The sequence below is a fragment of the Uloborus diversus genome, chromosome 1 (genome assembly GCF_026930045.1).
Source record: "Uloborus diversus isolate 005 chromosome 1, Udiv.v.3.1, whole genome shotgun sequence".
Taxonomy (NCBI): domain Eukaryota; kingdom Metazoa; phylum Arthropoda; class Arachnida; order Araneae; family Uloboridae; genus Uloborus; species Uloborus diversus.
Genome location: NC_072731.1, coordinates 56,078,530 through 56,092,109, shown reverse-complemented (window position 1 = coordinate 56,092,109; position 13,580 = coordinate 56,078,530). Strand labels below are relative to the sequence as shown.

Genomic DNA, 13,580 nt, shown 5'->3' with positions numbered 1-13,580 from the left:
GCCCGAGCAATGCGGTATGGGAATGCTAGTTCAATAAATAAAAATACAATTTAAAAACATTCCGAGACTAGCTGAAATAAAATTCTGATGTCTGAGCAGAGCGGACCAGCGAGCGGCAATATATTTGGCTCTCAGCAGAAGAAGCTAAGCTTCCAGACCCGGCTGGTTTGAGAAATGTGGTGCTTATAACACATCAAAGAACCCTTATCTAGTTCATCTAGTTTGAGTTTTTCTAGTTTTCTCTTGTATAGTACCCAAATAAGAGGCTATCGAACTTTATAAGGTAACGGAGGCGGATTTTTCCCAAGATGCTTTGCACAGAAAAACAAAAAATCAGGGAAAAAAAATTTCGTCTGGAGCAATACAGGGTGTTCCAAAAGAATCTTTACACAACAAATATTCAACCTAATCATCTAACATAATGTTGAAAAAAGGGGGGGGGGGAGGGTACGCCTACTTTTGCACCACACTGAAAATACCAATCGATAGCAACCGAAAAGTCACACGAAATATACTGTTACGTGTTCGATGCAACTTAAAACTTTCTTTGAATGACGACACAGTTCTTGAGAAAAGCACAGGAGGTTTAGTTACAGCTATGTACAGGAAATGTAGTTACAACTGCTAAATCAATCATCAGCAATTAAGCAAATATCAAATAACACCGTAAATTCAACGATGGCACACGTATTTTACATCCAAATACGCAAAAACACAGAGCAAATGCCTCACAATAAACAAAACAACGGCCCAGACGAATCTCAGAGAGTTAAAAAGCACAACTGACTCTGCCCTCATTCACAAGACGCCCCGCGTTTAATACCAAACGAAGAAATATCTAGAAAATCCTTCAAAGTTCTACAAATTTCTCATAGTTTCTTTTTATTCCATTCACAAATCTTATCGTTCCGAAATGGGGGGACCGTATACTTCATTCGAATGTTAGGGGGTTGTATTTACGTTAAAAGAAACTATTTACAGGTTACGTTACTAAGATAATTTTAGATGAAAGATAATGGAATAAACGCCAAAACAAAGTAATCATAAAAATAATTACTATTTACAGAATCTGTTACAATACTTACATGAATCATGTACTTTCCGATACTTCTTTAATACTAATGTCGGAGCATCCTGCGATGTGCGTCGTTGCGGAACACAAGTCATTTTGTGACTGTATTAAATTTCGAAAAAGTGTCTGACGGAACAAAATCGAACCTTGGATCTATTCGTGTTCGTTGCTATAGGCGAACATGAGAGCGTTTTCTTTATTTTATACTTACTTCCTTCCGCGAAACGAGCACTTAAACCGAATCCTTGACCACACATTCGGAACACAAAACGATTTCTTTTTCACCCCGAGAACAGATGCGACAGTTTGACTTTGAAAATGTTCGCTTCTTCTTAAGAAGTCGGTACTTAGTGATGATTCTTACATTTAAATGATTCGTCACTGCAAGACCTCGCTCAGAACTAAGCATTTTCGGGGACGTCGAAGTGCGGGGTGAGTAACCTTCGCCCTCATTTCCTTGTAAGAACAACAGCACTTTTTGGTGCTCAGTGCTCATCCAGAAATGGAGATTTGTTTGCACTGGACACAAGAGCGTAGTTGAGAGGGCAGCCGAAGGGGCCATGACTCCTCCCAAAATAAATTCAAAACCACTCTTTGTGAACGATAACTTAAAATTTTAAACAAATTTGCAAATTTCTCATAATATTTGACTTGGGGCCCCTCCCAAAGTATCCTGCTTGGACGGAAGTGAACAATCGTGTATATCTGTTCAAATCTGTTCATTTGAAGATGCCAAAAAAAGAATAAAAACTTTGCAGTAATCTGCAATTCGTGCTGTTTAACGTTGTTAGTTCGTTTTTATTTTTCAAGCACAAAGGTTCAAATTCATCTTTATTCAACAAACATAGATTGATTCAGGGTCCAATAAAAAATCTGACGTAGACACCATAAAGTGCGCCCCAAAAGTTTATAGACCATCCTTTTATTGAAGCACGAACTACTATACGAGTAAGCGAGACGAAATAAGCTATATGCAAATAGGAATGATGACATAAAAATGATAAAACGCTCAAAAAACTGGCATCGATCAGTGATCAAATTTTAAAATCTATGAATAAAAAAATGCTGTCCCAAAGATATATACACAATCGATGCTAAAACCTGATTTTAGTATTAATGCTAAAAATTTGCATACTACAAGGTCATTTACTTGTGTCGCATTCTGACCTAAAAATGAACCTGTGCTTCCGTTTCGGAACGATTGCCAAGATGCCCTGCAATGTGCAGTTCTATAAAAAGAAAATGTTGAAAATCTATCGTTTGAAAAGTGTGGACGGAAAGTGATGGACTTTGCAAGCAAAATTGGACGCAGTAGGTTTGGTATTTACCAAATTTTGTCAAAAGATAATAGTTTTGAAGCAAACTTTCGTTCTGGAAGACCAAAGAAAACAACTGAACGACGAGACAGAGAGATGGTACGATAAGTTTTAACCCAGAACCTGTCAACACGGTCAGTTTGTAAAGAGGTAAGCTTTCCATTATCAGAATCAACAGTACGTTGACGATTGCAGACAAGTGCATTTCTTGTTTATCGCGAAATACGTCGGTTTACAAAACGGCATAAAGATGCTCGTGTTCGGTGGGCCGGTTCAGTTGCTCGTTCAATGTAATGAATGGTTAAGTGTTCTTTTTAGTGATGAAAAGAAATTCAATTTAGATGGTCCTGATGATTGGGCGTATTACTGGTGGCAAGGAACTCCGATTTTTTTTCAGCAGACAACAAGGGGGAGGTTCACTCATGGTGTGGGGAGCATTCTCTTTCAATGGAATAACCGATATATCTGAGTAAAACGAGAACAACATGTATAAAGTACAAATAAAGTATTAAAATAGAGTTAAAAACTCGGCAAACAGCTGTTTCAGGGCTGTTAAATGCAAGCCCCTTCATCAGTGCATAAAAGAGAAGAACGAAAAGTCCACACAATGTAGACCGAACGACAAAAAGATTTTGTCGTTATGAAAAAAGGATAAAATTTTGATAATTTTAATGCATATTTTTTCTCCCTTAACTAAGTATTATTTATTCACAATAAGCTTCAAAACGTTCAACACATAATTTACTCAACTTGGTAAAAAACAGGGTTATTCTTTCTTCATGCTATACCAAAGCCCGACTGATGCTCAAAAACTGGTGAGAATATTTGCTAGGGAGCAGCATCAATCTGTTATGATTGCTAGCTCTCCAGTTATAGTTCGTTTTGCAAAAAGGGCATTGCGTAAACGTGCCCCGGTCTACCCAACTGTATTGCTATTTTTTATGATTCTGAACTGTTTTGAATTCGTTACTTCTCTTTTTAATGTGTAAAACATGAAAACCTTGTTGTCTCTAAACTTTTGGGACACACTTTATCACTCTCTTGTTTGCCTAAATAAAAACGAGTTTTCAGTAAGTGAAAAAAAGTTATTGTTGGACTCCTAAAACCAAAATCCTTTACGAATATGAAACTTCTTCAACCAACTGAGGATAATGAAGTTAAAGAAGTTCCGTCTAGAATTAAACGAGCCAACTTTCCCGTATACAACCTCTATTTTCTATCATCAGATCAGCATTCTCGCAGCTAGCTAAGGTTGCATATTATTTCAAAAATTTCTCCGTATCATTTAAACCAATTTCTTACAACAAGATATGTTTCTCTCATGTAGAAAGAAAATATGTGATGATATAGAATTTATATCTAATTCATTTCTCAAATTGTTAGGCGTTATTTTTTATTATATATATTGTTACGCGTTCGGTGCAACTTCACACTTTCTTTGAATGACGACACAGTTCTTGAGAAAAACATTGGAGATTTATTTACAACTATGTACAAGAAATATCGTTAACAACTGCTAAACTCATCATAGTAATTAGGCAAATGTCAATTAACACCGTATACTCAACGATGGCACACGTATTTACATCCAAATGCGCAAAAACACATCGAAATGCCTCACAATAAACAGCAACGCTCAGACGAATCTCAGACAGCTAAAAGCATAACCGACCCTCCTTCAAATGCCATCTGGCTTTTTATACTGCTTTGGAAAGTTCGACAACATTAAAAATGCTTCTCGTGTTTTCTTTTTATTCCATTCACAAATCTTATCATTCAGAAATGGGGGGACCGTATACTTCAGTCGAATGTTAGAGTGTTGTAGTGTTGTATGTACATTACAAGAAGCTATTTACAGGTTACGTTACTAAGATAGTTTTAGATGCAAAATAATGGAACAAACGCCTAATTTAGCCAGATTACAACAAATTAATCACAAAAATAATTACTATTTACAGAATTTGTAACTATATATATCTTACTAATCTTAATATATAAAAATCAATGTCCTGAGATAACATATATACATATATACATATATATATATATATATATATATCAACGCACAACCGAAAGCACTGAAGCTTCAGACTTGAAATTTGGCAGGCATGTCCGCATGATTACGAAAGTAACCACTAAGAAAGGATTTTTCGAAATCTCAATTAGTTCGGGAGCAATTAATTAAAACCTCTTAATTTCTGCGAATTTAAAACCTGTCATTGAATTCAAATCCCTTATTTTCGAAGGCTTTCCTCCATTCAAATCATTATTCAGTACTTCATCTCAACTTTTGGTCGATACGAACTATAAATTTGATATTGTTTTTGTTTCTCACGTGGTTCTTCGAGGCTTTTCTCACGTCAAATCATAATGTTTCTGTCTATTGCTTTCATTTTTTCAAAACTAGAAACGAAGTTTTTAAGAACATCATCACAGGCGGACTATCCTTTTGAATTTAGAAGAGTGCAGTTTCCTGTTAAAGTTTGCTTTGCAATAACCATTAATAAGTCACAAGGACAGACATTAAAAAAAAAAAGGGACCGATTTAAGAGAAGACTTTTTTTCACACGGCCAATGTTATGTAGCTTGCTCCAAAGTCGAGCTACAGTCGTCCATCAAGCAGCTTAATAATTTTAGCACCAGAAAAAAAACTAAAAATGTTGTATACAAAGAACTTCTTGCTTAAACATAGGTATATCAATAAAATGTGGATGGCCTGTGTTTGCAAAGATAATCAATACTTTAAAAGGATCTTTAATAACAGTTGAAGATCGGTTAAGGACAAGGGGATATATATATGGAGTCAGGGTACCCCGGGATCCTCTCAAAATTAGAAAAAATTATAGCTAATAAGTAATTATTATAGGGGATTTTCGAAACTAGGTGCACAAAGCACTGTTAACCCCTGCTAATTCCATTACCCGAGCAATGCCGGGTACGGGAATGCTAGTATTATATATGCGAAAGTTTGTCTGTATGGATGTATGGATGTTTGTTACTCTTTCACGTAAAAACTACTGAACGGATTTTGATGAAACTTTACAATAATATAGCTTATGCATCAGAATAACACATAGGGTAGTTTTCGTCCCGTTATGGGGGGCAAAACCCCCTTAGGGGGGCAATAAAACACAATTTTTGTATAAATTCTATAATATTGGGATGAAAAAATACTTGCACATATTTACATTATATGTCCATCGAAAGCTCTGATTTTTCTGCTGAAGATGGCACCTGTTCGAAATTTCTTAGTAGAATAAAAAACGAGTTATGAGCTTTTCAGATCCATGTTTGAAGGCTTTCCTCAACTCAATACAGTATTTAGTGTATCATCTCAACTCCCTGTCGATAGCGACAATTGTTGTATTGTTGATTTTCTTTGCTTTTCGTGATTGTTCAAGGCTTTTCTCAAGTCAAATCTTGAAGTAAGATTTTTGCACAAGATTGGCAATTAATACATGATTTGGCTGATGATTTTCCATTTAAACGGAACTGTAATGTAATTAATGGTTTTTATTATTATTTATGCTGATTGAACACTTACTCATTATCCAAACAACCAGCAGATCGCCAAAATTTTTGCAGAAAGATTTCCGTAGCTGATGCATTTGGCAGTTTTTTCAACGTTGCTGTTTTTGAAGCCGAAGACTACGTCATGTTTCTCAGCTTTCACGATGTAAACAAAATATCGCCAATCAAAGAATTTTCAAAAGACTTTTTTTACTGTGTTAAATAATCCAACAACTAAATTAGGCAAATCCATAAACAGCACAAAAACTTCCATTAAATTTCCTTTTTGCACAATTTCAAACAATCAAATTTTATTACTTATTTTGGTAACATTTCGGATGAAACTGTTTAGCGCCATTTTATGGTGACCAAAAATATCTCAGCATCTGGCGACGATATCTCTGTAACGAAAATTAATATCATATCGTTTTACAAAGTAAGGAAAAGATGGGGGAGCATCATCGAAGGTACCCCGAAACGACTTTCGCAAATTCGGTAAAATCGCACCAAGAGTCACAATGATTGAAATTTCCCGAAATAACTAAAGCAAGTATAAGGGGGTTACGAGAGCAGCTACTTTTTTTTTAAAATCACTTCGTACTTCATTAGCCATACAGAGAAGGTTTTAGACTCTATGTTAAAAAAAAGTATCAACAGATTAATCTTTTTAAACATGAGAAGATTAATTTCATGTTTTTTAAATTTGTATATGCTTAAATATAGTGCTTTCGTTTCTAAATCAATACTACTTTGTTCTTTATACTTATTGCTATTTTAGTTTTATGGGTAAGGAAGAAACTCGATTTTTAATCACGTCAAAAAGATCTGTTTTAAATTCTTTCGCTTAAAACAGAAAACAAAAGCAAGTAACAATTTTTTCTAATAATTATTACTGACCCAGGCAACGCCGGGTATTTTTGCTAGTATATATATATGATTTAGAAACGAAAGCACTATATTTAAGCATGTACAAATCTAAACTAGTATGTTGTGGCCATCACGAAACTTTCTTCTATATTTTTCTTTTTTTCTGATCCCTCCCCATGCTTGACGAGGAAGCAATATTCCCAACAAAAACAAAATGACACATGCAAAAACTTGACGACTATCCCAATGTCTGAATTATTGCAAAAGCAAAGCAAAGAGTGAAAATTGAAAGTTATTTTAAAAGCCTTGCTTGAATGAATTACAAATATTTTATTTGTTAACAAACATAAGATGGCAACAGTTCAAAATTTAAATCATTGAGATTATATTTCCTATCATTTCCATACAATTAAAATCACGAGAAATACGCAGACGACAATCTATTACGATTTATCTTTCTTTTTGTTGCATTAATAAAAATATTTTTATTCGCAAAAAAAAAAAAAAAAAAAAAAAAATCAACACCTCTTGGAGCGATCGGCGTCAAAATAGAACCAAAGCCTGTTTACATATGGATTCACATATATTCCAAATTTCAACCAGAACGTAGCATTACTTCTTGAGATAGGGCACTCAAAATGGAAAAAAAGAACGGGTGATTGCGCTACCCCCCTTTTAGCTGTTGGCACAAAAATAAAATCAGTTCTTATACCCACTAAGGGCTACTTGCCGATAAATTTTTCTTTCATTCCGTTCATTTTTTCTTGAGATGCAGCAGTCACAATTGACGACAAAAAACGTTCTACAGCTCAACCCCCGTTTGAGTTATTGACACCAAAATTGAATCAGCACCTGTTCCTGTTAATACCAACATATGGACCAAATTTTGTTTGATTCCGCCAGTAACTTCCTGAGGAATAGCAAGCACGCGTAACTCGAAAAACGTCCCATTGCTCCACCCCCCTTGGAGGAATTCGCGCCAAAAACTAATGGGCACAAGTTCACATAGGGGCACATATGTGTACTAAATTTCGTTCGATTTCATGCGGTAGTTTTTGTTGTAGAGCGGCAACAAAAAACTGGTCACACACAGACGTGACACACATACATACACACACACATACATACATACACACACAGACAGACAGACATTTTCCAAAAATGGTCGAAATGGACTCAGCACACCTCAAAACGTTCGAATCCGTCGAAATTCGAAAATTTGCACGAATCCAATACTTTCTTTTATATATTAGATATAGAAGAAAGTAAAAATGGTCGAAATGGACTCAGCACACTTCAAAACGTTCGAATCCGTCAAAATTAGAAATTCGAAAATTTGCACGAATCCAATACTTTCTTCTATATATTAGATATAGAAGAAAGTAAAAACATGAAATTAATCTTCTCATGTTTAAAAAGATTAATCTGTTGATACTTTTTTTTAACATGGAGTCTAAAACCTTCTCTGTATGGCTAATGAAGTACGAAGTGATTAAAAAAAAAGTAGCTGCGCTCGTAATCCCCTTATACTTGCTTTAGTTATTTCGGGAAATTTCAATCATTATGGCTCTTTGTGCGATTTTACCGAATTTGCGAAAGTCGTTTCGGGGTACCTTCGATGATGCTCCCCCATTCTTTCCTTACTTTGTAAAACGATATGATATTAATTTTCGTTACAGAGATATCGTCGCCAGATGCTGAGATATTTTTGGTCACCATAAAATGGCGCTAAACAGTTTCATCCGAAATGTTACCAAAATAAGTAATACAATTTGGTGATTGTTTGAAATTGTGCAAAAAGGAAAATTAATGGAAGTTTTTGTGCTGTTTATGGATTTGCCTAATTTAGTTGCTGGATTATTTAACACAGTAAAAAAAGTCTTTTGAAAATTCTTTGATTGGCGATATTTTGTTAACATGGTGAAAGCTGAGAAACATGACGTAGTCTTCGGCTTCAAAAACAGCAACGTTGAAAAAACTGGCAAATGCATCAGCTACGGAAATCTTTCTGCAAAAATTTTGGCGATCTGCTGGTTGTTTGGATAATGAGTAAGTGTTCAATCAGCATAAATAATAATAAAAACCATTAATTACATTACAGTTCCGTTTAAATGGAAAATCATCAGCCAAATCATGTATTAATTGCCAATCTTGTGCAAAAATCTTACTTCAAGATTTGACTTGAGAAAAGCCTTGAACAATCACGAAAAGCAAAGAAAATCAACAATACAACAATTGTCGCTATCGACAGGGAGTTGAGATGATACACTAAATACTGTATTGAGTTGAGGAAAGCCTTCGAACATGGATCTGAAAAGCTCATAACTCGTTTTTTATTCTACTTAGAAATTTCGAACAGGTGCCATCTTCAGCAGAAAAATCAGAGCTTTCGATGGACATATAATGTAAATATGTGCAAGTATTTTTTCATCCCAATATTATAGAATTTATACAAAAATTGTGTTTTATTGCCCCCCTAAGGGGGTTTTGCCCCCCATAACGGGACGAAAACTACCCTATGTGTTATTCTGATGCATAAGCTATATTATTGTAAAGTTTCATCAAAATCCGTTCAGTAGTTTTTACGTGAAAGAGTAACAAACATCCATACATCCATACAGACAAACTTTCGCATATATAATATTAAGTAAGATATATATATATATATATAGTATAGCCTGACTAGCTCCCACCACTCAGAAAAGAACTTAATTTAGGACCAGTTCATAACATAAGATAGAATTAACAAAAAATAAATGCATAATCATACAATTTCACTACAATACATTTAAAGTATTAATGAGCTTATTTGTAACACTTAAACTTCGGCAATTGTGTCTAATATTTAAGCGTACAATTTTAGGAGAGACAAGTTGAAAACCAGAATTGAAAAACAAAATCCTCAATATATACAACTTCGAATCTGAATAGCTCGATAAAAGAAAAACTTATGTTTTACAGAGCTTTCAAATCCTTCTGAAACATTTATTTTTTTCAAAAAAAAAAAGTGTATAGACTTTTATATGCTAATTTTAACCATTAAACATCGGTTCATTTTGCTGGAAATAATATGTTAAGTCATAAGACGCAATTGACAAAAAAAAAAAAAAAAAGATTTTACTGAAAAAATGCATCGACCTAAAGCTGTTGATGCTGGTTCAAAACCTTTTCTTACCTGAGGTAGATTCGTTAATGGCATTGAAGTCCGGTGATTTAGGTCCGGGCTGTCCAGATCTGGCTGCTGCATCATAAGCAGCTAACATTTTTCTCCTCCTTTCTTCTGCTTCCCATTTCCTCTGTTGGATTGCTTCTTCCACTAAATCTCGCTTTGGTGGTGCTTGTAAAACTTGCTCTTGAGAAGCTGAAAAGGAGCAAAAGTAGTACAAGGTGACCATACGTCCCGTTTCAAACCCTGTCCCGTTGTCCCCGTACACAGCTGCGGGACGCTCAAACGTCCCGTTTGCTGAAGTGACAAATAGAATGTTTCAACCGAAAATCTTTGGGTGGAATTGCTTCAGCGTTTTAGTATCAATTCATGTGAATTTTTCATAGTTATTGAACATATTTGATGTTTTCCTTGCCAATGCCCCAGTTAAATGGTATTTTCACTTAATTTGTGAACTAGCAAAGTTGCATGTCCCAGTTTTTAAATAAAATTTCATGTAATTGAAAACTGCGTGAACCAAGAGTTATTTTGATTTGAAATCAGCACCAATGCACTCAAGTAATGCAAGTGCATTAAAAAACATGATACTACATCTATTTTTTTAAGAGTTGATTTTTGCTCTTTCCTCTAAATACACACAACTAAAAAATATGAATTTTGTTTTTGTTTTTTTAAATACCCGCGTGTATTATCCAAAATTTGTTACGGGTTATTTCACGGAAAACGGTCACTTTGTCCTGCTCATGACGTCTCATATATTTCATAAAAAATACTTAAAAATATTAATGAACCTTTTTTTTTCTGCTTAACAAATTACAAACTTATGTGTGATGTCATAAGAAAAAAAAATCGTCATTACCCTTTTAAATTATTACATTTTAATGAAATATATGAAACATCACGTGCGGGACAAAGGGATTTTTTCCTGGAATCGCCCTTAATTGTCCCGTCTTCATGCAAAACATAAATGCTGACCTTAACTATACTGGATCAGCACTATTTTTGAGTCGATGAAAAATTCAGTGCTTTACAATCTCATACCAGCAATATTCTTTTACTGCTTCTTGAAATCAAGAATTCAGACAGAAATGTGCAGATAGTTTTGGTAAATCTGTACTGCAGAGCCAGACTAAAGTAAATACGAAAGTGGCAATGTTCAGTTTATTACTGCATTGTATGTAGAATACTACTCCGCATCAAGGCATAACAACGGAAAATCAGATAGTTATTTTTCTATACGTTTTCTTACTTTTATGTTTTAGTATTACTTACTTTTATGTTAACGTTTAATACGGCTAAAAGATTTATAACTTTTCGGCATGTGAGCTGGCTTCAGAAAAAACCGCTCGACAAATAACCAAGTGACCCACTTCAGCCAAGTAGTAAAAGATTCAGTAGACAAGAGAAATGTCCTCAATGCTGTCTACGTGGATTTTAAGTCTGCGTGTGACTCTATCTGAAGAGAAAATCTACTATCTAAGCTGCTGAAGATCGGTATCCGACCGAAGATGCTTTACTGGTTGCGTTCATTTCTCAAGCAAAGATATTGCAAGGTCCAGTATGGTAGTTCTTTGTCTAGGAGCTATAATCTCCAGGCTGGTCTACCCCAGGGAGATGCTTCCAGCTGCTCCTTTTTTAATTTTTAATATTTATATTGAAGACCTCATACAATCCTTAAAGTCAATACCGGGTGTTAACTGCCTGCTCTTTGCAGACGATGTGGTATTGTGGATGCAATCACACAAGAAAACGCCAAAATATTGTAACGGATTCGGTGCGACTTCCACTTTCTTGAAATGAAGACACAGTTCTTGATAAAATCACAGGAAATTTATTTACACTATGTACAGGAAAGATCGTCAACACTTGCTAAATTATTCATCAGCAATTAAGCAATTATCACACAACACCGTAAACTCAACGTTTACACACGTATTTACTTTCAAATACGAAAACAACACAGCGAAATGCCTCGCTATAAACAGAACAAATATGCTCTCAGTTCGAAATCTCAATCGAAACTCACTTTTTATCCATCGCTAACGGCTTATATACACACCGAAAAGAAATCTCTCAAATATTCCACACGCTTCTGGAAAAAAGTAGACCGTTATCAAATTTTATCAATGAACAAAAAGGAAATAGGGGGGTCATATACTTTAGCCATATGAAAAGGGGTTGTATATTCATTACGGGAAACTATTTACAGTTACGTTACTACAATAATTACTACTTACAGGATTTGTAACAATATCCATTGAGACTATTCTAAATGAAGCGCTAAATGTGCTGGAGACATGGAGAACAATACGACTGTAAATGTAATTAAAACCGAAACCCAGACCTTCTCTTTGATGCATCAAAATTTAAACCCTGAACTATATTACCAAAATAACCTATTAGAGTGTGTAGACATTTTCACTTACCTAGGTGTCGTATTTGACAGTAAACTGAGCTAGAAAAATCACGTTGATTACATTTCTGACCGCGTAAACAAAACGTTTATCCATCCTAAAAAGACTTGCTGGCTATCTTTGGGGCTGTTCGAGATCAACGCTGGTTTCCCCCTACCGTACTTTCATTTTGCCAGTATTCACTTATTGTTGCGAACCACTGATAACTATGACGAAATGTTTAATAGAAAAGCTGGAGATCATTCAAAATCAAGCACTTAGGCTTATAACTGGTGGAGTTAAGTTCACGCCTATTGATTCAATGGTGCTCCTGACAAATATTAAACCACTGAAGACTTTTCGAAGAGAAAGCTAACATTCTGTATGAAAAATTATTGCATCTTGATAACACCTTTTGGAGAAACTGCCAGAACCTACCTTGAAATCTTAAAACCCAAAGTGGCTTTGTCCAGAGAGTTTTTGCCTGCAAAGGTACTTACCATCTCCCTAATACCGTTGATACGACTTTGAAACCATGTAACCCCTTTCTAATTCATGAAATAAGAGCCATAATAAATTTTCATACTTCAGTTTTTAAAAACAAAACAGCTCCTGATAGTAATTAGACCCAAACCTCAACATCCAAAGTAAGAGTTTACCGCCAACTCCAAATTGTTGGATAGCTACTGTCTGCATATTGTTTGGTAAAAAGTTACATCGTTTTCAACGTCGAGTTTTTGAGGGAGGGGGGAAAGAAGTTGGTAAATTAGTAATTATTATCAGATTTTCGGAAATATTTAGAAAACTATGACGTTTAGCGCAAAAATGGTAATATGCAAAATAATCTACACTAAATTACGAACAAAATGATTCTAAGCATTATTTTGTTGAGTGAACGATTCCAGAGTTACGGCGGGTGTAAAAGTAGAAAATTTTCGCATTTTAAAGATTTTTTGGAAAAATGAAATTCTAATTACTACGTAAACAGAAAAAAAATAAACAATTTTATTGAATAGTAATATTGTACAATCGTATCGTAGTCTAAAAGAACCTTAGATGCACACATGAGGTTAGAAACGTAGAAATACTGAGAACGAGAACCGGTTAACTAAAAGCGCGGCGTTGGTATAGGAGGTATAGGAGGAAAATTTTGGAATGGAGTTTTTTGGGAGATACGTAATACTCTCTGGGTAAATTTTGAGGTTTAAAACTAGGTTTTCATCAGGTAAAAAATGCGGTTTTTTTTCTTTTAAGAA

General features: G+C 34.8%; 1 protein-coding gene across 3 annotated transcripts in view; it reads right to left on the bottom strand.

Moving 5' to 3' along the window:
- Positions 1-13,580, bottom strand: part of LOC129229769 (smoothelin-like) — a 112,557-nt gene that overhangs the window by 24,525 nt on the left and 74,452 nt on the right. For all 3 annotated transcript variants that reach the window (XM_054864151.1, XM_054864157.1, XM_054864143.1), the window contains exon 5: positions 9,941-10,126. In XM_054864151.1, the coding sequence (XP_054720126.1) occupies positions 9,941-10,126 (186 nt within the window). The remainder of the gene's footprint in view (positions 1-9,940; positions 10,127-13,580) is intronic.